The 24,872-nt window shown below is 38.6% G+C and overlaps 3 protein-coding genes across 17 annotated transcripts in view; 1 reads left to right on the top strand and 2 right to left on the bottom strand.

Annotated features, from left to right (window-relative positions):
* Nucleotides 1-32: 32 nt before the first annotated feature.
* LOC119738420 (39S ribosomal protein L55, mitochondrial-like) lies at nucleotides 33-3,877 on the bottom strand. Its single transcript, XM_038213318.1, has 3 exons — nucleotides 3,794-3,877; nucleotides 2,529-2,748; nucleotides 33-1,118 (listed from the first exon to the last, which is right to left on the bottom strand). Exons 1-3 carry the CDS (start codon nucleotides 3,811-3,813, stop codon nucleotides 969-971), a joined length of 390 nt encoding a protein of 129 aa, XP_038069246.1. The 5' UTR covers nucleotides 3,814-3,877; the 3' UTR covers nucleotides 33-968.
* Nucleotides 3,878-7,309: 3,432 nt separating this feature from the next.
* On the bottom strand, nucleotides 7,310-21,801 carry LOC119738260 (ubiquitin-like-conjugating enzyme ATG10). The gene is made up of 6 exons (XM_038213089.1): nucleotides 21,615-21,801; nucleotides 15,453-15,638; nucleotides 14,364-14,478; nucleotides 8,639-8,736; nucleotides 7,813-7,919; nucleotides 7,310-7,523 (listed from the first exon to the last, which is right to left on the bottom strand). The coding sequence occupies exons 1-6, from the start codon at nucleotides 21,717-21,719 to the stop codon at nucleotides 7,433-7,435; spliced, it is 702 nt and encodes a 233-aa protein (XP_038069017.1). The 5' UTR covers nucleotides 21,720-21,801; the 3' UTR covers nucleotides 7,310-7,432.
* Nucleotides 21,802-22,826: 1,025 nt separating this feature from the next.
* The window catches only part of LOC119738214 (single-stranded DNA-binding protein 3-like), a 64,129-nt gene continuing 62,083 nt past the window's right edge, over nucleotides 22,827-24,872 (top strand). For all 15 annotated transcript variants that reach the window (XM_038212986.1, XM_038212993.1, XM_038212999.1 and 12 more), the window contains exons 1-2: nucleotides 22,827-22,979; nucleotides 23,217-23,289. In XM_038212986.1, the coding sequence (XP_038068914.1) occupies nucleotides 22,903-22,979; nucleotides 23,217-23,289 (150 nt within the window). In that variant the 5' untranslated portion in view covers nucleotides 22,827-22,902. The remainder of the gene's footprint in view (nucleotides 22,980-23,216; nucleotides 23,290-24,872) is intronic.

The following is a 24,872-nucleotide window of genomic DNA, read 5'->3' as shown; positions in this document are numbered from 1 at the left end:
GGAGATAGTTTTACCTTAAGACATACAGTCAATTTAGTTGAAGGAATTTTATTATTTGTAAGCTTTCATATCATAGTTTGATCACTCTACACAAGTGCATACTATACCAGAATAGCTGATAAACTTTGGCATTTGCCTTGTTAAACTCCCTCTAAATGTCTGGACATTTTTCGGCATACCGTGTAGATGGTGCTATGATGTTCTGCCAAGTCTCAGGAAGATACGGCTACAGCCAAGTACCGCAATATGCCCCGACCTTGTTTAACTTTCAGTTAGATACCCATTTGTCATGTTCTGGACTTGCATTTTGCACCAGTTTGTTTTCAATACTTACACTGCATTAAAATGTAATAGCTACAGTTTTAAATAATATAAAATGCGTGTAGAAAGAATTGACATTAAATGACCACCTATTTACAATTGTTAGCACGAAATCCGTTTACTTTCCAATGCTTCAGGTTTTGCAATCTTTCTTAACAGTTTTGTAACATTTTAGTAAAGCAACAACAAAATATTAATTAATAAAATACATTTTAGCATGTGGATTTGTAATCTGGCAGATGTCAGACAAATAAATGGATAATTTTGTTAATCAAAGATACAAGAAAAATTTGCGTTTATTCCCGCTGCAGAGATATATTTGTGTTGGCCCCATTCAATGCTGAACATTAAACTGTCACAATACTCAAAATTGCATTTGCTAAAATTGTGTCTGTAATACATGGTACAAAAAATTGACACTTTGGACAGATAAAAATCAACAGGAATACCAGAAGAACTCGACTCCAAATTCAGATGGCATCTTGAACTGTTTTGATCCAGTTTTCAAAGTTTGACAACATTGTCTCAAACATTTGAGTCGCTTGACAACAGGAGCATGAAGAGCTGTATCCTCTTCAGAGAAGTATGTAAAAATTCCCCAACTTTTTGAAATAAATTATTCCTTTTCATCTAGTTCACTAAAGGGACTATGTTTTCTTCCACAAATGCCGGTACTTGCTGGTGACGTCAGCATCGTCGCCTAGATCATCCTTGATGACTCTCTTTTTCCTGACTTGATAGCGACTGAGACGTTTCTTGCGCTCATCAAACGTCAAGCTGTTGATATCGAGAGGTAGCTGAGGAGAAGACAAAAATATGCATATAATGTCGGAAAGAATGTAGTATCCAGACGCCACTTCAGCGGTTGCGTACAAAGTCTATGGAGAGTCAAGAAAATGTCCTAACAAAATTGGAAATGTTTCTCAGTCCCCGATTCATGTCTGTACATCATTTTTTGCAATGACTGACCTTTATTGAGATAATATATGAAGAAAAAAGTGGCGTCAGGTTGCATCTTCTTTCCATAATGTCTATTCTTGGTTTGCACTCGAGAAAATTCACAACTTTATTTTTATTTTTTTCAGTGCAGCCTGCAAAAACTATACATTTAGCTTATTTGAACCATGAGGAAGGAATGTCTGCAAAGATATCTTAACATTTCAACCTACGTTTTTTCTGAAAATATCAGAAAAACAGTTCTCTTTTACTAGTTTTAGAGTCTGTTACTTCACAAGGTGTACAGTATCTGCAAACCTCTACCAAGATGTCCTCTCCATCATGCCAACCTCAAAATGCATTCATTCAACCACAGATGATGAGATTTGTTCCTACAGTGCAAGTACTACATATCTTTTTACATGCTCGATTGACACAGCTACTAGTCACTAGTACTCCGAGTATTAATGAAATCATCAGCTGAAAGCAAAATGCACTCATTAACCCAAACAGAACTCAACCCATCAAACCCCAACGGCATGTTTTGTTGGAATCTGTCAGGATGGGTACAGTACCCCTAAACTGACAGTCTTTTACATTGGGTTGGCACACCTCCAGAATCAAAGTCAGAAATATGTGTGTGCAGTTTCCCATATGGTGTTGGAATTTGCCAGGATGGGTATGGTTGCTAGTAAATCATGCTAGGGAGTTGGGGTTAAAAGGATCCAATACATTCTTGGAGTATCTTCGTGTCTTTGTTCTTACGCCAAAAAAAAATAATAGTCTGCTTCTGGTTTCCCTACCTACCCTACTCTGACAGCCCCTACCCTAATTTTTTTTATGTGAAAACTGAGAAAAAAAACACCAAAAACCATCAATTTCTACCTTTTACCCATGACTTACACGCAGACGCCTCCATATGATCGTACACACACAAAAATTATTTCCCTACCTACCTACCCTATTTTCAAATGCCATGTAATGGGAAGTAGAACTATTTTTGTTTTGGCCCTATATAATAGAACCCTCTCATAGACAGCCACCTTGCCTTCACAGATTACAACTGCTGTATTCAATGCCATCAGGTACTTGTGCGCGCAGTGTACTGTGCAAAATGTTCCAAACATGCGGGCATGTTGCTCAAAATTTCTTCGAAATACACCACAGCCGATGCCCGTCACGAAAATTTGAGAGGGGTACATAGAAGACATGTTGCAGATATGCAATAAACATGAGCCCTTCTTTAATGTAAATGTGACATGCTATTTCACCTTGATAATTTTTTGGGGTTCCTTGTACTTGATGCGAAACGTTGACCCATCTGGGTTGACCACCAGCACCGGGTACTGTCGGGTGTAAACCTTGCGGTTCGTCTTGGCAATGACGGCCCTGTTAGAATTCCACCGCACTGCTGTCCCTGCGTTCCATACTGCATTCTGACAGGCTCGGCATATGGAGGATTTGGCCTGACTGACGAGGAACCTGGTTAGTCTGGCAAGGAAAAAAAAAAGAAAAAAAAATTGAAACAATATTATTGTTGTGATCTCCTCTGGAGTTTTAAAAAAACATTGTGTATTAGATTAATGAATCTAAGATCACTGGATTTCATTGAGGATTAACAGTGAGGCCCAACATCGCATTCTTTTGCAAAACGTAGTGGCTATCGTTACGTCAGCCGTACCACAATTTTCAACTACTTACAGCACTGCAAAAACACTGTTGGGAATCTATATCACATTTTATAATGGCGATCGTGTGCTAATCATGCTTAGGTCCCCCTTCCCTACAAAGAACAAAATCCAGTTTTAATTTATTCGACTCGCCAAACTAGTTGGTAACATTAAGAACAAAAGGTATGTCTTTAGCATGTTAAAGCTTCATGGTATGACCATGTCATACACATGTAAATAGAGGGCAGGGTTTTGAATTTTTAAAGGAGAATTTGGGGGTAATTAAAATGACGATAACGATGACATGACAAAACGCAACTCGAATATAAAGATGACGATCACTGATGCACGCGATATCGCACTGACTCCCATGGCACCAACCGTAAACCGCGTATGAAATTGCAATTTCTACCCCAAGAAACTGTTCAAAATTATTGATACAATTTTTCAGAAGACTGCTTTAGGTTGAAAAGGTTTGGAGGTTTTTTAAAGGTAGGCCTAAATAAAGTTCGAGAACATTTCGGAATGACACAATAATTTTTTGGTTCTAAGAACCAAACATTTTGACGATGACTGTCGACTGCCATAATTACAAACGACGATAGCCAAAACTGTTGTGTTTGCAAAACTTTACTTTCTTAGTTTCTGAATCTGAAGTCAAGTGCATTTCAATTTAGATTTAGCTAAAAAAAGTCAGGTACATAAACTCCTTTTTTAAATCTCACAACGGGGTCAGAAACGAGTTGCCTGTATTCCTTACAATGATTAAATAATATAGCACTGAAGATCAAATGTGTTAATACTAATAGTATTTGTAAAAATTGTAATACTTGTTTTCAATACACTTGACTTGAATCATTTTTTACCTGAACACGGGCGCAGCCATCTTGCTTACTAACACGAAACTTAACGCTTGAGGGCGCCATAAACACTTAACGGCGGAGTGGCAACACCTGTGCGTCCATACAGGTGGTGATCATCCAATCACAGACATTTCCACTGACTTTCGACCAACCAGAACACGTTACTAACTCCGTCAAACTTTCTGTCAGGCAGATGAAAGTTCAGGAGCTGAAGAAAAGTAGGACTGTTTAGTTTTGGCAGATGTTTGATAACGTGTTTCTCTTTGAGTAATGCACGCTTTAAATAATCCCAATCACATGGAAAAGCTATATGCAAGGTCAGATCTACGTTTTTCCATCAATAAAAATAACGGAGGGGTGATTTTCAAGTGCGGAACGTTACACGATGATTCGGCTTTTTTCGCCTGGTACCTAGTCGTCTGCCAGTGTTATTCCAAATGGTTTGCTTTTCATTAATTCTGTCGAGGAAGGAAGTCGTGAGGTAATGTGTTCAACTTAGTGTAAGTATCGGCCAAAAATACTCTTGACTGTTCGATAGAATAGGCCTATTCTTTAAGAATGCTTTACATTGAGAATTTATGAAAGTTGTGAGTCTAATCAGTCTGGCAATGGACGACCTTAAGGCAGCGCCGAGTATGGTGGTGTTCCCTAACGTGGCGCACTTCGAAGCTTACCCGACTTTCCTCGTGTAGTGTTGCCAAACCTCTTTGTTGATAAACCTCAAATTCATTCAGTGAAATACTGGTACTTTTACCTTATTAATGCTGGCTTTTTAACCTCTGTGGAAAATTCCGGTGTCATGAAATTTAATCCGAAATTAAAAAACGGTGGCGTCCAGAAATTGGGCACAAATTGGTGGAGTGTTCCCTAACGTGGCGCACTTGAATAAATCTCGGAAAATTACAAATTAACATTTAATAATTTCTGTAAAGTTGATAAATTCTGATAAATCATTATTATCTCTAATTACATACCCAGCCAGAAGTTTGTCAGAAAATTATTTCTCATTTTTTCGGGACATTTTCAAAGGGTTCACGCCTGCACTTCAAAATAAAATCGAAAAATCACGCCAAAATAAATTGTTCTTCTAACTTTGTAACGGGTAGATAAACTCGCGATTTATGAACGGGAGTGTTTAGAACTTGATAAAATGTCACTTTCTGTGAAATTTCAGTTAAAATTTTTGCTCTAGCTAGGCGCTACAGGCGAAAAATCAAAGTGCGCCACATGAGGGGCCGCGCCACGTTAGGGTACATCAACAATATGCATGCTGGTAACTCTAATAATCATATGTCTTCGCTACGGCGCAAACCACTTGAAACCTACTCATAAATGGGTCTTTCCACACTAATGAGGTACAACTGAATGCAAGTTGGGTTTTGAGTGTGGCAAATTGAACGTCAAACAAAGCAAGATAATTTGTTCAGTTTTCCCTGTTCATTTGTGAGGCCTTAATGATCATACGTTAAGATGGCTGTATGTGTTCTTCAGAAATTACATGTACAAGGGTCATTGTAGATCATTACGTAAGAACATGGACAGAATTTTCGCTATAAATTTAGAGAACATTAATTATCGTGCAAGAATTTACCCAAATGTTATCTCACTTATATTCATGACCCATTTAGGATTGTTGTGTTAGCAGCAAAGACAAATAGTTATCTTTGTCTTTAACACTTTTTGTGTAAACGTACATATCTTGTGACACATTTCTGTCCATTTTGCATACGTATTCTGAACATAATACCTGTGATGTCTTACAGTAGATACAAAAAAAGTGTCTTGGTTTTCGCAATTAACAGTGTTGTAGGTATAAGAATGAAAATGCCCAATATTTGGGTATTGTAATTATAACATCCTATTGATTGAGGATAATAGCGCGATAACGATGATTTGCCATGTTCCGACCTGAAACGTGTTGGATATTGTGAAACATTCCACCAATCAGAGTGCGTATGTGCACCTGTCGGGACGCGTGCAAGAATGTCACATAGTCAGCCGAAAGTAATCAATTGCAGCAAAACGGTGACTAACCTACGGCAGGATGTTGAAGTTAATTTCATTTAATTGAAAATCAGTCTTTTTGAAGACGATTTTTCTTACCTTAACGGAATCTACCTCTTTCCTCCTTTCTCCTATTTTGTAATAAAAAAGTAAAGCATATTCTCTGTGAATTTGTTTGTTTAAATCCCCAAAAGTGGAGAAAATCGCTTTCCTCAGTCTTAATGCTGATCTAATGTTCTCCTGGTCCTTTGTCTCTGTTGTTTCCAGGTTACAGTTCAGCTCGTCAACCAAAGTGTATAAACCCCCCAGATATTTCGGGCCTCGTGCTTAAAATCCAAAGGCTTTTCCCCCTAAGTATTTTTGTCAGATTGAAATTTAACAGCTGAATACGGCTATCATGGTTTGGACATGCGCAGGGTCTTGACCAATCCAGACAATATATGATGCGAGTTACTGCCGTCAATACGTGCCATTAATAGCAAGCAGTGCAAGTTTTGTTCTCTAGACACAAGCGGTAACTTCAATATACATGTAGATAGCACCACCACCACCACCACATGTACACCAACTTTCTAGTAATTATATCTAATGAAGCGTCATATCACACGATTTTTTTAAAGCAAATTCCAATCCAGGACCCTGTAAGTCCACATACCCATCCCAATCAAATTGCTACGTCTTTAAAGAATCAGAAATGGAGATCAAAGGAATTTTTTCTGGAATGATACCATGTGGCCCCTTATATCTAAAAGCTTATATCTAAAAGTGAACCAAAAATAACAGCAAAATAATCAAACTAAGGGGATGCAGTTGTTTGTAATTAATTTATTCACATTTTCTTCAATTGATTTATCAACTAAATTGCTTTGACATGCAAATAAACAATATGAAGCTGTAGTAAAATGTATTATTTTTGTGTTACATAAATTTATATTTCAAGTAACTTTATTTAGCAAAAAAAAAGAAATTACATTAACACTAAAAAAGTGACGTTGAATTCAGCATATTGTTGTCTACCAATTGCTTGATTTTAGCAATTATATGATTAAAACATGCATTGTCAAATTGTCTACAAATATATATTTGGGGGGGGGGGAGGGGGGGGCGGCGGCTGGGGGGCTTTAGCCCCCCCCCCCCCAAAAAAAATTCCATAAAAAATTTGCACTAGCAAAATTAACGTACATGCGAACGGTCTCCCCCTAAATAAATAGTCGTGAGAAGGGTGCATTTGTACACTTTTAGTTAATATAGTGTGCCTGATTGCAGGATTTTATCAGCGCTCCCCATTGAAGATATGGCACAAGCCCCTCTACATTTCAGCACACCTCCCTGAAATCTTTTTTTGATCCACCCTGCTAGCCCCTCCCCCCCCCCCCCCCAAATATTGGCTCTAGACTACGCCTGGCAGGAGGGTTAACCAATAGGGGTTTTGGCAGTAGTTGGTGACCTTCCTGTATACACAAAAATGTATATGCTTAGTATAGGAGAGGAAACGGATAGATTTTTTTGACTGTTTGTGACAGTTCTATCAGTAGGAGGGTTAACGATGTAAACACAACCCAACTCATCTTTGTAGCAATAAGTATGCATGGACCACCAAATAAATTCACAATGCAGATAATGGGCAAATGCTAAGTGTCACCTCTTCTCACACAACTTGGCATACTCTAAAGGTAGTGCGAGTCCAACCACAGGTCCAACAGAGCTCAACCACGTCACTAAATAATTACTGCATATGGAGAAAAAAAAGTGAATTAAAACAATCATAACAGGCCAAAAGTTTGAAGTGCTTTTCTATCTTATGAAATTGTGAACCAACATATGACGACTTGTAATGGAACATAAAACATTCTAGAAATATTGGTTTGAATGGTTAAAAAAGCTTATCAGGACCACTGGAAATACCATTCTCAATAACATTCCACGTAAATGTTCTATGATTACTGTCTCCTTTTATCTAGTTTATTAACAAGATTAATGGATTCTTTTTGATCAATCAATTAGCAGGTGTTACTAACCTGTGTGATGTAGATGTCTGGGAGGTAGCTTTTAAGACAGCGGTCATTAAGTCGGCTGTGTGGCAAGGATGAAGACAGTAAAATGGACGGCCAAGGATTGGATGCTCCTAATAAAATATGAAGAAAAAACAAAGCTTACGTAGTGCATTATGCAATAAACCACTCAGGCATGTCCGTGGCTGTGCGGTTCACTCACACAGACACGAGAGCAGTCTGATACATAGCAAAAAAACAAACAAATTAAAACTATCCTCGTCGCCAATGTTGTATTGGCCGCAAGCGTCGCTTACCTAGCTGGCGGCGTGTCGAGTCTTGTACATAGGACAGAGTCTTGTACACAGGACAGAATAATGTTGTCACTCAAGTGTGCTATGTATCAGACTGCCCTCGTGTCTGTGTGGGTGAACCACACAGCCACGGACACGCCCGAGTGGTTTATTGTGTAATTTACTACACTTAGAAATTAATGCCAGAGAACGCCAACATAGTTTCATAAAATCTGCCTTTTTGTTGCAATGGAATGGGTAACTCTTTAAGCAAGTTTGGGACAATAAAAGTGTGTTATCAAGCTGATGTGATTATTGAACAAATTCCAGTTCAGAAAGAAACAAATACTGTAAAGCTGGACTTATTCAATGGCCAAAATGTACTTAAAGTTACATATCTGTACAAATATTTACAACATATTCCTTAGCTTTTCCCCTTAAGTGTGAAAATAAAATGTATACAGGAATTGAAGCCCAAGGTGTCCGTACGATTGGCAACTTGAAACAAAAAATGAGATTAGTATGACATGGGATGTGAAAATATGAATGTGTTCTTTTACCTGCTGGGTGATAAATGTCCAGCGTTCACTCTGTAGCCTTCTCTGGTAATGGGACGGAACTGACTGCCAAACTTCATCAAGGCTCAAAATCTTACCATCTGTGTTTAAAACAAGGGAAATATAAATTGAGAGAGTACAGACAAATTGAAAACTGTTACGCAAGAGAAGAAAAAATTAGGGGCAAAGCAAAGACGGCTTACAATGAAAAACACACGTACAATGAAATCCACAGAAAGAATATAAAATTGATTAAGGAAATAAATATGTGCTTGGCTGGTGTTAAACAAGTACTTTTAAAACAGGCTAGGGACCTGGACACTGATAATGGCCAGAGCCGAACCCATTCATCAATACTTTTTTCGGTCAAAAAGTCAAAACAAGTAAAAAATTATAAAAATTTCCAACAATTTTGTTCAACAATTTTACTTAATGTTTTGTGAAACACCCCCTAGCTATGTTTATGGTATGTGCCTCGCGTGAGCAATAATACAAATTTCCTTACATGGAGATTGGCACGCGCTGCACGATGTAACTTATAATGCAGCGGTGCCGGAGAAAGTGTTAAACCCAGTCAGGGTTTTATCAACCATTTTCGGCTCTCGACAAATCAAAATGTGTAAACTGTCTTAGGTATTTATGAATAAGATTTAAAATCTAAAATACAGTTTAAAAGCTGAAGGATGAATGGATTATTATTAGATTATGATTAGAAAGCCTCACAATTAGATTTCTTGTCAATGACCTACGGCAGGTATTTTTTTCAGAAACTCCGAGATGACCTTGGATCTTTAGCACTTAGAGACCATTGTCCAGATTGACTTGTGAGTTTCTGACTGGCTGGCAAACAAAATTTTACAGATTTCTCTCTCGTTTCAATATATACAGACTCTACATGAATGGGCTTGTAGTTACTTCCCCTAATGGGCGGGCATTTTGTCAGATTACACACCAGAAACAGACACATTTCAAATCCCGTTGTGAAATTAAAAAAAAGGACAATGCTAAGTTCATTACATCAACACATCTGAATAAAATCCCTTTTTTTTAAGGGCTCTGTAATTTCTGTTCCTTTGAATTTGATGACCAGGCTGAAATCATACATGTATTTTCCAGTTGCTATTGTTTTCCAGACAGACATCTCGTCGCCCTTATGCCCTTATGCTAAGCAGGACTCCAAGCTGGGGCTTTGGACCCTGGGCTGTTCAACGGCAGCGCCAGGTCTAAATATAGCAGCTGATTTGCATATTTGGCCGGCTGGGTTCTTCTTCTGCCGCCGTGCTCATAATGTGTGGAAAAATGTACACAGTGCTCAAAACGCAGTGGCCGTGTGTAGTTAGTATAAATTATGCAAACAATGAGTACTTTAAATTTTTAAAACCCCAGGGACTGTGTAGATTTCTAGTACAATCCAGAAACGGACCGACTGCTATCACGTATTTTTGAAAATTGTATGAAATATTACGCTGACTTTTAATTACTGATGGAAATGTTACCAAATACATGTTTACTCCCCCCCCCCCCCAAAAAAAATTAGATTCATTAAACTTGTCATCAAGCAAATAATTTTGTTTGAATTCAATAACCACTGATACCCTGGCTGAATTGATAATTTTCATTTTTTACGATACAATTACTAGAAAAGTACATGAAATGTAATTGAAAATCAATTAACAACAAACATTTTCAAAATATTATTTCACAAATTTTTTTTTTTTTTTCAATTGTATAAAGAGTAACAGCATTGGTGGGCAAAATTAAAGAATTTCAGATCTGCCACGTGTTCGGATCGGATTAGCTTGGATTACACCCAAAAGGTGGAGAAGTAGGGTGGGGGTTGAGGTAGGGTGGGGATAATGGTACAGGAGGGGGGGGGGGGTGTAAAAAAAATGAAGTGTTTATTCAAAAACACGATAAAGGCTATTTTTTACCTCTTAAAAGTCCTACCCTCTCCTAGCTGGCCAAGGCCAGTTTGAACGACTGTATTATAGAAACAGCTGTCATGTTGTTTTTATTATTTAAAGTTTCATAACTGCGCAGAATTTTTTACTTTTCTTCAAATGAATTTATCGCGTTTTGGAAAAAAACTCTTCAAATGACGGATGGGATTCTGTGTCTATCTTTCTTGTAAAGTTATAACAGCATGCACACCTGCATTTGTGTGATAGCAGTTTCTAGAATGTGATGGGAGGAACCGAGAAATCCCACGCCTGCTCTCGATATCCTTCTAGAAAATGCTAATTCCAGTTCTGCCACTGCCGCTAACACAAATCATTACATTTCTCGACATCAGCAGACAGATGCTGGCTGTCTGTAATGCCGTTGCTCTGACAGCGTTCAAAGAAAAGACTCTTCTTCTTTTTTTGAGTCATTTGAGATAAATTCCCCAGAGATGCTGGGAATTGACAAAGGATTCCTCTGCTGTCACTGTAGCTTCTTTTCACTGAAAAGGCTGGGACAATTTCACTGATGGTACTGTACAATATCCAGGTATTTTTATGTGGGGTGGGGGTGGGGTTGGTTTCTGAAATGGTAATCATCGTGCGCACGAGAGTTTTGTGCAATGAAAAAGATTACTACACTTGCTTTCCGTGTAACAATGTTCACCTCTTCCTTTTTCTTAGTTATGAAATTATGTTGATTCAATATGATATACACTGTACATTTCTTTCCGATGATAGTCACTTTAATTTAATTTGTCTGACGTTCAAGTTAATCAACACGAGCATAGTAATCCTCTTTAATTCATGTAATCCTCTTTTATTACATGTGTATAAAAACACAGATTTCATAATCGAATATTATCTTCTTCACAGGAGTCTAACAGAAAACATGCCAAAAGATCATGTGCAGTTGGGAAATGCTTTGCTTGGCTGAGTACACGCAGTGCTTTCAGAGGGAGTGAGTTCTATTGATGGACACTTGCAGCATCTCCTAGAGGGCCAAGTCAACAGGTTGCAACGCATACATTGACCCGTTTCCACCTCTCTCGGTCTGCAGCAAAAGGCACAGGGCCTGATGTTTCATAATCAACTAATTTTTCACACACACATGTATATTCTATCGATTTGTAATGGTGATGGCATCAATCTTTTTCGCCTTTTTGATGTTTGCTTATCGGGAAACTTGACTCCGACACATTCACAGCTGAGTCAATGTGACAAAATGCCTTTTTTTTATATTGCCTGTTCGTCAGTGAAATCATAAATGAAAAAAAGAAAGAAATCTGTCGGACAAATTTTATAGGAAATTGTCTTAATGACATTGGGGAAAAGAAATGTATACCCCAGCTACAAGTACTTTATTGGCATTATCGTCTGGAATTTGAGATTGAATGTCTCTCATTTTTTTCTGGACAAAATGAAAACGAATGCATTCCTGGTCACTGTTCCCAAAATTGTCAAAAGTGTATTGACTCCTAATACCCAAATATATAGCTAGCCACAACTCCAGGGTGATTTTTGCTTACAGTACTCCCCTTCCCATTCATCCTAAATGCTTAACATGAATTTGTGTTTGTTTGCCAATATATGCAACAGATACTGATCAGGTTATTCAGGTATATGTTCTATCACATTCTATTTCACGATCACCAATCTGTTTTAATGACTGCCATATATACATTTTCAAATTTCAAAAAAAAAAAAAATCTGACATATTACTGAAATGAATTGATTTGAGATAAAAATCTCATCAAGGGTCTGCCACTGAATCTAACGATCTGCACCCATATTTGCCCTCCAATTAAAAACCCGAGTGAGTGATCGTAATTGATTGAATGTTTACAGACAGAGCTAACTTATCTGACAGGTGTCAGCCGCAAAACCAATTAGCAATGTTGACTGTCAACATTTCAGTAAATAAGTGCTCTATTTACAGGACGTTCTCCAAGGACTGTTTGGAAATTGGAAACTAGGCCAGACAAGAGAGAGCTAAGTTAATTGTGCATGACTGGCAAATAACATCAGAAGAATATCCTTCTAAAGACAATGTTTTCAAAAGCAATTCATAACATGCTCTGAATCTTTTAATACAATGCTATACAGGGTGCAGTGTTTTCCCTGCCCATTCAAATGTGGGGCGGCCCACCTCGCTACTTTCAGTGACCACCTCGCTCATTTTTGCCAATATCACCACCTCGCTGTGAAGATTGGCAATAAAGGAATTACTAATCGAAAAATGTTCATTTTGTGTGATTTATGAGCATTTTCCTTGACCTCTATGTATCAAGAACTCACAATTTGAATGTGTAAATGGAATCATCTCACATTTTTGTAAGGGCAGCATCCTTCTGAGTTTGCAAACTGCATCAATTTTGTTTCAATCATCAATTTGAATTTTTACCACCTCGCTCATTTCATTAGCTAGGGGAAACACTGACAGGGTGAGTAAAAAAACCCCCAAATGTCGGGACCATTGTTTTAGTGAAGTTCTGCATGTAGCACTTTCAAAATCTAGGATATGAAAGCCCAATTCATAAGCTTTCTTTTAATACACAAATCATTCAAATCACTCAAGTACTTTTCAAGTTACGGTATTTTAAACACAACCACTGTTTTAAAGTTCTGTCCACAGATCACCAAAGGTAAGTGCTTTTTTCGGCAAAATGAAAACAAATCACATAGGGATGTGTGTGAATTGTTTTCGTTTTGCTGAAAGAATGCACACTTTTTTGGTGATCCGTGGACAAAACTTTAAAACAGTGGTTGTGTTCAAAATTCCGTAACATGAAAAGTACTTGAGTGATTTGAATGATTTGTGTACTAAAAGAAAGCTTATGAATTGGGCTTTCATATCCTAGATTTTGAAAGTGCTACATGCAGAACTTCACTAAAACAATGGTCCCGACATTTGGGTTTCACTTTTTTGACTCACCCTGTAGTGTATGCTTATCATTTCTAAAACCACTTTCCCTTTTAGAAAGAAATCATGGAAACACATTGTAATGAATTGATTGAACAGCACAACCCATCCCAACACTCCCCTTTACCCTTCCCAAAAAGGACACAACAATAAAAAAAAATCAATCCTCTTCCCCTGCCATGCCTTTTACACAGGCTAGTCACCAACAGTCAGATCATCCTAGCGAGCACTGTGACAAGTCAAATTCAGTCAACAGACAAAAAACAGGCAAGTGGTAGGCACAGTTGGCTTATCAATCATCTACAGTCAAAGCACAGCTGTTTCAAGTTACATAAACAGTCACAGCCAGTCAATCTCGCTTTATGTAGGCTGGGAGCTCTTAACTGTTGAAAACCATCACTAGATTGATTTTGACTGCAAGGACAACTTGGCTGTGAACGTATGTTTGTATAGGAGGGTTAATGTTACTGACCATTCTGAGGAAAATAATGCAATAACTTAATAAAATAATAATGTGTGTATTTATAAAGTGCACATATCCACCAGTACTGGTGCTCAAGGCGCTACATCATTATATGCATCTGAAGAACTTGTTTTTAAGTTTCTTAAAATTTTGGTCACGTTTTCATTTTTGTCATAAATATTAAATTTTTGGTGAATAGGAGAGATGGTAAAAAAACAAATGTCCACCCCAACACCCCTTGACTGAAAAAGAAAGATGACTTAATGGATTCTGATTATTGTTCTTGCAATATTAACAGTTACTGGGTAATCAGCAATTAAGACAAAGAAATAAGCATTTTATGTCATATTTCAAATGATTATTGGACGATGTTAAAAAGTCTCATCACAAGAGACCACAAACCTTGATGGCAAGCAGAGAAGTAGAGGGTGGGAACGCTGTAGCTGAGGTTGTAGACAATATGGTAGTCAAACCGGCACGCTGCCACCACGGCCCGGCCATCTGGCATGGCTACGTCCTGGGGGATTACGGGCAGAAATAAAAGGACTATTCCATTCCAACCTGCTGACTGGTAACATGCTCATTAGGCTTTGATGCTTTGCCTTTTAAAAAGCTTTTGTTGTTTCCCCCCCCCCTTCCCTAATTATTTAGTTTCAGATTTAAAATTTAAGGCCCAAGGCACAATCTTGTCATTCAAAATTTGGCCCATTTCTACTTCAAGACTTTAGGTTTAATCCTAAATTTGCAAAGAAATCTTGCTGAACTGAGGTTATTGAATAAATTTAAAAAAGAAATTTAAAAAAAAAAAACTAAAGGAAATGAAGATGTAAAATTTAGCTAAACAATTTACCCAACGTACCCAACTCTCAAAAATGAAAACACCCTGACATACTTTGCAATTTCTTTTCTCAAATTAGGTTTCCAATATTAATTTTGAAAGCTCTTGAAAAGGAAGTGGGAAAATAAACTAGAAATAACTGGTTTATAGTAAAATGAGGCAAATTTAATAAAGAAATGGTAAAATTTGAATGAAGGTACATATTAACAGGGCTCAAACCACACACTGGTTTAGACAGGGCAATTTCATCCTGTACTTTGAACGACAGAAGTAGACTTGTGGTTTAGTTGTTTTACACACCACTTTTCATTATTTACCATGCTAAATGCTCCATTTGACATTCATCTTATGAAGAAATAGACATATTTATTGCAATTTGCATTCCCATTCACCATTTTTAGCAGTGATGAAGAATAACATTGGGACATACAGTATTTGACATTATGTTTTTCAAATTTAAACAGCAAAGAAAAAAGAGAGTTGTAAATTTTTTACGTAAATTTTTCCGGTCTGGTAATTTCTTGAAACTACAAGTAATGAAGTCGGTCTGGTAATTTCTTGAAACTACAAGTAATGAAGTCGAGCAGATATTAGCCTGAAATTTGAGCCCTGATAAATTATGTATCCTTGCTTCCAAACTTACCATTTCTTACCACATCTTCATCACCGTCTCCTCCTTCCCCCTCTTCCTCCTCCATATTCCTCAGAGTCGCATCCATTCCGGCCCCTTCCGTCCTTGAATGCTCATCAAGGCGTCCCGCGTCGCCAACGTCCGCGATATGTAATGCCCTCAGGACGTTCCTTTTAACAAGATACGGGCAGCTCTGCTGAGCGTGCTTCTGTGGAACAGGAAAGGGATTATAAATTATTTATGGTTTAACTCAGTTGTGATACACCTGTTGGTTTTGAAACAGATTGTTGTGTTCATTCATGTTCTGTTATTGTTGGCATTGTTAATTTTTAAGTATGTTTTTCATTTTCAAGTTAAAAAAATGCAGACAGGGCTAATTCCAAAGCTTAACTCCAACTCCCTAGTGTCCTCCACTAAGTACTGGACCAAGTCTGCCCAAATCAATCACCGACCCTGCTTCATATAATGCTTTAGGACCAAATCCGCTGAAATCCACCTCAAAACCACTACTACTACAGATGGATTTGGATGGACTTGGTACTCATGTCTTGCCTACCAAATTCCCCCAAATGGCTTTGAGTCCGCTGCTGACTCAACTATAACAAAAAACTTAACAAAAAATGTACGGCACATTTTGGCTCTTCCCACCGGCTATCTCCTGGTGTCCTATACAGTACTGTATCATCACATGCCCAATGTCATCCTAGACCAAATAACCCCTGACTGTAGTTTAACTACTGAACCGAATCGGGAGTTCTTGGTATCATTTTCCTTCTAACAAACTTTCCTAGCCATACATATCAATGGTTTAGGTCCCTGGATAGTGGAAGTATATTGGAAGCGTTTTTTTTTTACCACTCTGTGGGGTGCTGTGGTCCAATGGTTACAGTGTTCGACTCATGTGCCGTGGTACATGGGTTCGAATCCTGACCTTGGGAACATGGTGCTTGTGCTCTTGAGCAAGGCACTGTACCATTATTGCTTCGTCCTTCGAATGGGACGTAAAGCCGTAGGTCCCTTGTGTTGTGTAATGCACGTTAAAGAACCCAGTAACACTTATCGCTAAGAGAAGGGGTTTGCCCCGGTGTTTCTGGCAGTGGCTGCAATATGCGCCGCAGCACCTTGTAAACCATTATAAAGGTGCTACATAATGGTTCTCATATTTCTCATGTACTTCATTTACCTGTCTCTGATAATAGACATAATTTCCAGCGCCTTGAGTACCTACCGGTAACTGTTGGTAGATACGTGGCCTATATAAGACTTCGGTATTATTATTATTAAGCATTACAATTAATATTTTTATTTGAATGTTTTCTCCCAAGCAGCTCCATAAAATTTGGCCCTGATCTTTTACTTGTGGACCAAGATTTTCCCACTCAGTTCATCTCTAATAGTCTCAAAGACTACCCAGACCCCATCATTTTCCCCACGATCATCGTCTTCATCATCATCTTCATCATCATCATCACCATCCCTTCTTATTAAGACAGAATGTTGTAAAGATGCTGCCTTGCGCCCAGAGGGGAGGAGGATACTCCGTCTTACTCCCGCGATAACAGCCCCAGCATCGGTTTCCCCATAATTACATTACACACCATAGCTCCAGGGCGGGCATTATTATTCGGCTGGTTACGGGATTGCGGCTAATAATGGCACGTCCAACATCCCCGCTGATTCTATTGTGCGTTGAAAAAAACCAGTCACTGGTACGGTTGATAGATGGTAGATGTGGTAGATCAACCAGATATGGCAGATGGAAGCACCGAGTGTGTGTGTATTGATGGTAAACGGGACAGGGTGGCGTTAAGGGAATGTATTCATCTACAAGTAATTATGGATTTTTTTTGGAAGTGAGTTCGGTAGTAATGTTTGTGTGCATTACCGTTTCAAGGGCAAGGTTGATTTAAGATATATCAAACCAAACAAACTGTAAGAGATCTTTTTTCTCCTTTCATCATTCAATTTTTTGGTTCTGTAAGCGTATTTCACGCATTAGCGAGGAATTTTTGTTTCTGCGCATGTGTACCGGTATATCCCGTAACTAAGAATTCTGTGCTCACGAGTTAGCACAGAATTTTTACTGCTAGCGCGGTTAGCACAAAATTTGTGGTCGTAAGCGCAGAATTCTGTGGTTAGCAGAGCCAAGAAATTGGGCCCTGCTCTGACCATACATATTTTTACTGGAAACAAAATTATAAACCAAATTTAAACAATTAAAATTTAATAAATACAGCTATAACTTATTTCCTTGGACTCTCATGCCTTACAAATTCTGTTGACATTTTTGGCTTTGTGGTTTGCTACATTCCATAAAATTGTCGGGCAACAATTTTCAGATCTAGTGCAACATCCTTTGGTGTACATTTAAAATACTGGGAAATACAACTGTATGGTTACTTTTTGAAGACCAATTTTTAACTGACATATTAATGGGATAATTGGGGAATAAGAGCATTCTGTCTAAATTATTAGAAATGACCCGTTTATTTGGAAAATAAAAATGGATTCTGATTACTCTGATACCATGAATGCCGAATGAGGAAAATATATCTCACGGAAATGAAACTTCACGTACGGGTTTTTATGGATGGGAACTTATCAATTTTATGTTAAAACTATGCAAACATTAATTTTAATTTTCAAAGGATGGTATTCATGTATGATGCTACCGGTATTTAGCAAACGGGGGGAAAAAATGGATCAAACAGATGCAAAATCCTTGCATCCTTTTTTATGATGTGGATGAATCATTAGGCCAAAAAAAAAAAAAAAAAAAAAAAATCTGCTTCCGATTACATCGCATTTGAAATTAGGGTAGGTAGGTAGGAAATTTTTTGGGGGGGGGGGGCAATTATTTTGTGTACGATCATATGGAGGTGTCTGCGTGTAGTCAAGGATAAAAGGTAGTAATTGATGATTTGCTGGTTTTTTTCCTAATTTTTCCCCCCAAAAAATTAGGGTAGGGGCTGTCAAAATAGGGTAGGTAGCAAAACTATTTTTTTTTTGGCCTTACGAATAATAAAGTTGGCATTAAGACTCAAATTGTTCACCATATGATACAAGAGTGTGTTGTGTAATTATGCAGTGACTAACGACATGTCTAATTTCAGTTGGCTTCTTCTAAGTCTTCTCGCAGAGGTTCCAACTCCCTGCCTGGCTGCGGTGTTCTTGGCTCAAGAGCGAGAAAAGTGCATAATTTATGTGACCTTTACAACATCCTCCTAGGCTCCACATGGTTAGAAGCCATGCAGGGAGGAAGGGGAAAACATAAGATTTGAGCACATCTACTTGACTTGCAGAGAGAACTGATAATATCGCCCCCCCCCCCCCCCAAGAAAAAAAAGAGAAGAAAAAAATTAAAACAGAAAACAAAACTGGAACAAGAGTAGATTTATGTCTGTTCGATCATGGGGCTTTTCTGCATTATGTTTTTTTAATGGTTTTGTTTTGTTTTTTGTCCATATGCGGTCAGGAAAGTTATATGCACGAACATAGTTCCATGACTTATGAAGCTGTTCTTTTAGATCTGCAGATATAGGACTTTAAAATATATATGCACCTTTAAGATGACATCCATGACACATGATGAAGTTATCCTGACATCACCCATTGTTTTTTGCCTGTAACACATCCCTGTCTATGTACATACTAAGTTCCAACCCAATCGGATTTATAGGCCTATTTCTGTAGGTATAAAATATACACATTTAAGATGATGTCCTAAGACCAATTGATGATGTCATCTTGATGTCACTTATCTAGGGCCAACCTATACTTGTAGGTGGGTCTTTGTATGTGCCTAGTTTGAAGTCAATCTGATTGCATTTTGTGTTAAATTTTGCTATTAAGAAGAAAATGTAAATGTTAAAAAATTGATAAAAAAAATGATGACGTCATAATCACGTCACTTTGGATTTTCGTAGTAACAGTATCTACATGTACCTACCCACTTTTTGAGTTTTAAGACAATCAGACTTACCCTTATTCATTTTTGATGATGTCATAACGTCACACATTTTGCAAAATTGTTGGACTTGCAGTTCTCTAGTATATAGGATCGTTAAAAATACACCTTTAAAATGACGTCACCCTAGATCACGCCACTCTTCCACATACAATTTTGCTATAAAGGCTATGTATAAGGCCAAAACAATTATAATAGTTCTGCTTCCGGTTTCCCTACCTACCCTATTCTGACAGCCCCTATCCTAATTTTTTTTATTGGAAAAATGAGAAAAAAACACCCAAAATCATCACTTTACCCTTGACTACACGCAGACGCCTCCGGGAGATATGATCAGACACAAAAAAAAATGGCAAAAAAAACCCCCTTCCCTACCTACATGTAAATTTTTTGACTGCCATGTAATCGGAAGCAGAGCTATTTTAATTTTTTTTTGGCCTAACCCCATTAAATACTGGACTTCCTCCGTATTAGTCCATTGCTAGGGTAGCAAAAAATCAAATCAAGATTGGAACTATTTGATTATCGCCCATATCGTTACTGAACTGCTTATTAGCGTAAAAAAGTTGTATTAAGTACCTTCAGAGGTCTACTTTCAGCCACACACCATCATGATGGCGTCCATATTCCTGTAGTCTGCTTGAGGTCATGGGTCATGAAGTGTTTTCTCAGTAAATACTTCAATATTTTCCCTGCTAAATTTGACATTTTAGAACATATTATCACTTTCTGATGGCTGACAGGTCACTGAAGGAAAAATTAGAACTTTGAAAGAAAAAAAAAAGAACTTTGCTTTTCCGTAAATAAGGCAATGTGATAAAAAATACACTTTATAACATTCAATCTCCCTAGCGCACAACTCAAAGAAAAGGGGAGGGGGGGGGGGGGTTATTGGGGTGACCATAATCTGTAAAGTGCAACATTGACATAATGACAATGTACGATAATGTACGACAATGCCTGACCATCACCATGTTCACCATCCTTGACCTTGGCTAGTCTGTGTAATAAACCCTGGCCCTGGCGAAGCCGACCATGGTCTATGATACGTAAACAGATTCGGCGACTAATTATGCAACTAGACTGCGTATGACCTCGAAAAACTGACCAATCAGCAGGCGCCTTCTAAAGTTCTATACGCGATTAATTTGAGCTCCATGCGTGCGTAAACATCAAGCCCACGATGAGTAGCCTTAAAACGCGGCATCGAATTGACCAATCACAATCTTACTAGTCCTGATTTCGGAATGAAATGACGTCACGCATGCTTAGATATACATTATCTGACGTTAGACAGGAGACTGGGCTCCGTGGATAACGGGTGATACTCGGACTAGACCTTGGCTTGGACTTGGGGAAACATTGGAGTAATTGCAGAATACCCTGCCACTCGGAAATACACCCCTAAATTCTCTGGCTACGAGGTTGGAATCACTGGAAAAGAAACAATTCAAGTAAATCGCCAGCTACGCGGATACTGAGTGGGGGTCTCCTTGAGAACGAAGCAACACAAAAGTAATGGGAGTTGCTGAAAAAAATTCCAAACCAACTACCCTGTTGCCAGCTACGCGGATACGAAGTGGGAGTCCTTATAATAAAGTTATAATGCTTGAGAACGAAGCAACACAAAAGTAATTGGAGTTGCTGAAAAAAAGTCCAAGTCCAAACCAACTACCCTGTTGCCGGCTACGGGGATACGGAGTGGGAGTGCAGTGGAGCATGACGCATGGTACATACATCTGTACATGCAGCGCTGAGAAGGTTTATTGAGGGCAATCAACCGTGACTCCGTAGCCAGCTACGAGGTGCATAGATCGAGTGGCGGGGTATTCTGCAATTGTACCGAAACATTAATGGCCAGCATTGATTGAAAAAAGGCATGTTTCATTCTTAGTGTCGCTTTGTCTGACCTGTAACTTAAAGTACAGTTACATAAGCGACGATTAATGGAAAGGCCTATACTACAGTAGGCCTAACTATATTCATTTGTTCACCCATATACTAAGTGCAAACGAGGACACGAGGAAATTGGCGCAAACCAGTTTCATCACGAAATGGATGAAGTGCAATCACAATTGCGCCTTCCAATGATGGCAAAGCAATCCACACGTCAAGTGCTACGAAATTTTGTAAACAGTGCAATATATACTTGAAAAATAACCATAAATCATTCTTCATTAATGATAAAAACCACAAGCACGTGAAGAACACACAAACCTCTTCGTATCGGAGCTCCCAGCCATCTTTTAGGAGATCAGAAACTTGGAAAAACTCTAAAATATTTCTTGCAAATTCTTCAGCACTCAGGATTCCTTCCGCCATCTTTAGTAAAAGGTCACGCGTGAATGCATTTCACGTATGCACATATTTACCATACGGGGGCCAATGCAACAGTACAATGAGTGATTTCGAAGGGAGTAAGTAAAGCAAAACTAATACCGAGAAAATCCTCACCAATGGTTTTCCTAACTCCGCCCCTTTTTTTGCTTCCACAGCGGTTTCTAATTTCGCACAGTTTGCGCAACCAACTATCGTGGTATTGGTTCTACGTTTAATAGTACAGTACATGTACATGTACGTAGCCTGCGTAGAAAAGTTATACGCTGAGCTGGATCGTTGTATGTGCTAGTCAGTTCTTTGTTTCAAGATCGTGTTAAACACTCGCACAATACTTTTGCAATGAGAATTTAATGAAAAAGAAAAAAGAAGAAAGAAGAAGAAACACGTTCTGAAAGTTGAACATCTTATATTCTCACTGTTATATTCTCAACTCAATGTAGCCATCAAAATTGTTCAAACATTAATTCCAATTAGGAATATATCCAGAAAATAATTTTACCCTCAAAATAAAAAAATGTCAATTTATCTCAATTTCTAATTTAAAAGTTTCTGGCCTTGGGGGGGGGGGGGGGGGGGGCTCGTGTACACAAAAAGCATATGCTGCTTAATTCCTTTGAGTGAGGTGAAACAAATTCTAGCCTGGATTTTTTTTTTCATATAAATGAAATGAAATCTTTTCTTATTAAATAAAAGCTGCAGAACTTTTGTTTCACCAATAGTCCGTAACAATGACGATCCCGCGTCGGCCGCCGGATAGCTGCATCAGTGTTGCTCCAAAAGCCGATGCAAAAGTTACTTGGCACCAAGGAAAACAAGGTGTTCATGTGAACTTAAATTAAAGCCAATTTACGATTATAGCCAATTATGTCCTAATCATTATCTGACATTTTCCAGACTTGATCAGAGCGTACCTCCTACTTTACTTTTAGTGAAAGTGAATATTTCAATCTAGCCGGTCACAAAATGCGAACCCGCGTAAAAACTTCGGCGATGAATATTATGAATGAACGCGTCTTGTATTCCTTATGCCAGCATCCAACGGTTTCTATTCCCCCACGATATTCTTATCGGGTGACCAATCATGGGCTGAAAATGAACGGGTCATCAACTTGTTGCCATGGGACCGGGGTCATAGTCGGCCCTGATTACTTGACAGGTGCGTGACATGACAGTTCAGCTCCCCAGCATGTTCCCTAAAGGAAAGGGTTCTACGGTACCTTCAGACAACCAAGCCAGGGAAAAGTAAGTTTCTGTTCACTTTTCGATAATTCTGATCCGAAATTTCGAATCTACGGGTGTGATTTGGTGTGGTTTGATACCAAATTCGTTGCGATTTGACCTTAGAATCGCACAGAGAGACGTGTTTTGAAAGGGATGCCCCCACTTCTCGCTGTTCCATTTACCGTGCAGTACCTGATATCTCCCTCCGGTGAACCCCCAAAATGACCGTTTTTCTCTCTTTTTTGCCACTTTCCACAGGTTAGCTCTCTATGTATACGAATATTTACTCCATGTCGGGGCACAGAAAAGCGCACAGACATTTCTGTCGGAGGTGAGTTGATGACATTCGTGGGTCGGTCGGTGCGATATGCGGGGTAACAACTCCATGTTGGATTTCATTGACTGCACGGACCATACGTTTTGTGTGTAAATGCATTCACCGTGTACACACAATCCATGTGTGTGGACTGAGTACAATGGCGAACGCCATCTATTGCCCACCACATAGTAAACCAATGCAATGGAGTGCAATGCACGCACGCATGTGCATTAACTGTATTGCAGATTTTAAGAATTTGTGAGCAAATTTCACACATGAGGGAAAGAATACAGTACCATTACCGGAGATTTGTTGTACCCTTTCTGTTGTTTATTTTTTTAATGAATGTGTGTCGGTTAAGAATGTAGTATCCAGACGCCACTTCAGCGGTTGTGTACAAAGTCTATGGAGAGTCAAGAACATTTTCAAGTATTGCCTATAAAGTTGGAAATGTTTCTCAGTCCCAGATTCATGTCCTTTCAACATTTTTGCAATGACTGACCTTTATTGAGATGATAATATGAAGAAAAAAGAGGCGTCAGGTTGCAACATTCTTTACGTGTGTCATTTTTGTGTACAAAAGTGTACAGCTACTGTCTGGAGTACGTAGGCCTAAATAGCCCAATTTAATTACAAGTAGAATGTATACAGAATGTATGGGGCCCGGGAGGAATAGAAATAATTCCACAGTCCACACACAGCCACCATGCACCTTTTAACAACATGAACATTTATAATTTTTAACATTCCTTGCAGTGCATGCACAAAAGAATTCACTTCATTTACCTTTTCGCAATTCAAGCAACTGCGCGTGCGCACATCAGATTCAACGATTCAGTTTCGGGAGACAATCCTGCAAAATCCTCCGTTATTTCTTGAATTAATGCGGCCCTTGGAGGGGTGACCACTGCCTCAATCCTGCAAAATCCTCCAGCAATCACTGTCAATATGTTGAGGGCAGAGCCAGTGACATCCTGGAGCGATGCAGAAGATTTCAAGTATTTAGTCTAGGCCTAAATATATGCACGGCTGAGCATAAACAACACGAGGTCCGGCCTCAGACCTTGGCACAGTGCATCCTCTAAAGTCAGCCACACACTTAAATTGCCATATAACCTCAGTCCTGCAGAATCCTCCATTTTGCAAAGAGGATTTTGGAGGATTTGGGAAGGTAAATGGTTAAACCGGCAGTCCAGCACTTGCTTGGTACTGTTATGAGTATGACCATTACAAGCACACTATCACTGTATTGAGAAAGCATTTGCCTGCTATAAACCAACTGCCTCATGACAAATTATCTGAGCAAAAGTTCTCAAAATGCTTTCGCCATTGAAGGGTGCCATCTTGCATGTCCTGTGATAGTGTGCATTGAATGGTCGATAGCATGTCAAAAACAATATGCGGTACCAGTACCTAATTTCCATCAGTTGTGGCCCCAGACTACTAAAGCAGCAAATACATGTAGTTCATCTTTCAAAACTGTTGGACCGTGGAACATATTTTAATGGATACTTATTATGAAGAAAAAAGTCTGATAAAATGTTGCATGTAAGAACCCTGTTACTATTCTAACTAGTGAGCAACATCTCTGAAAA

This window comes from Patiria miniata, unplaced genomic scaffold, assembly GCF_015706575.1.
Source record: "Patiria miniata isolate m_02_andy unplaced genomic scaffold, ASM1570657v1 HiC_scaffold_3, whole genome shotgun sequence".
NCBI classification, from domain to species: domain Eukaryota; kingdom Metazoa; phylum Echinodermata; class Asteroidea; order Valvatida; family Asterinidae; genus Patiria; species Patiria miniata.
This window is presented reverse-complemented; position numbering and strand designations above follow the sequence as displayed.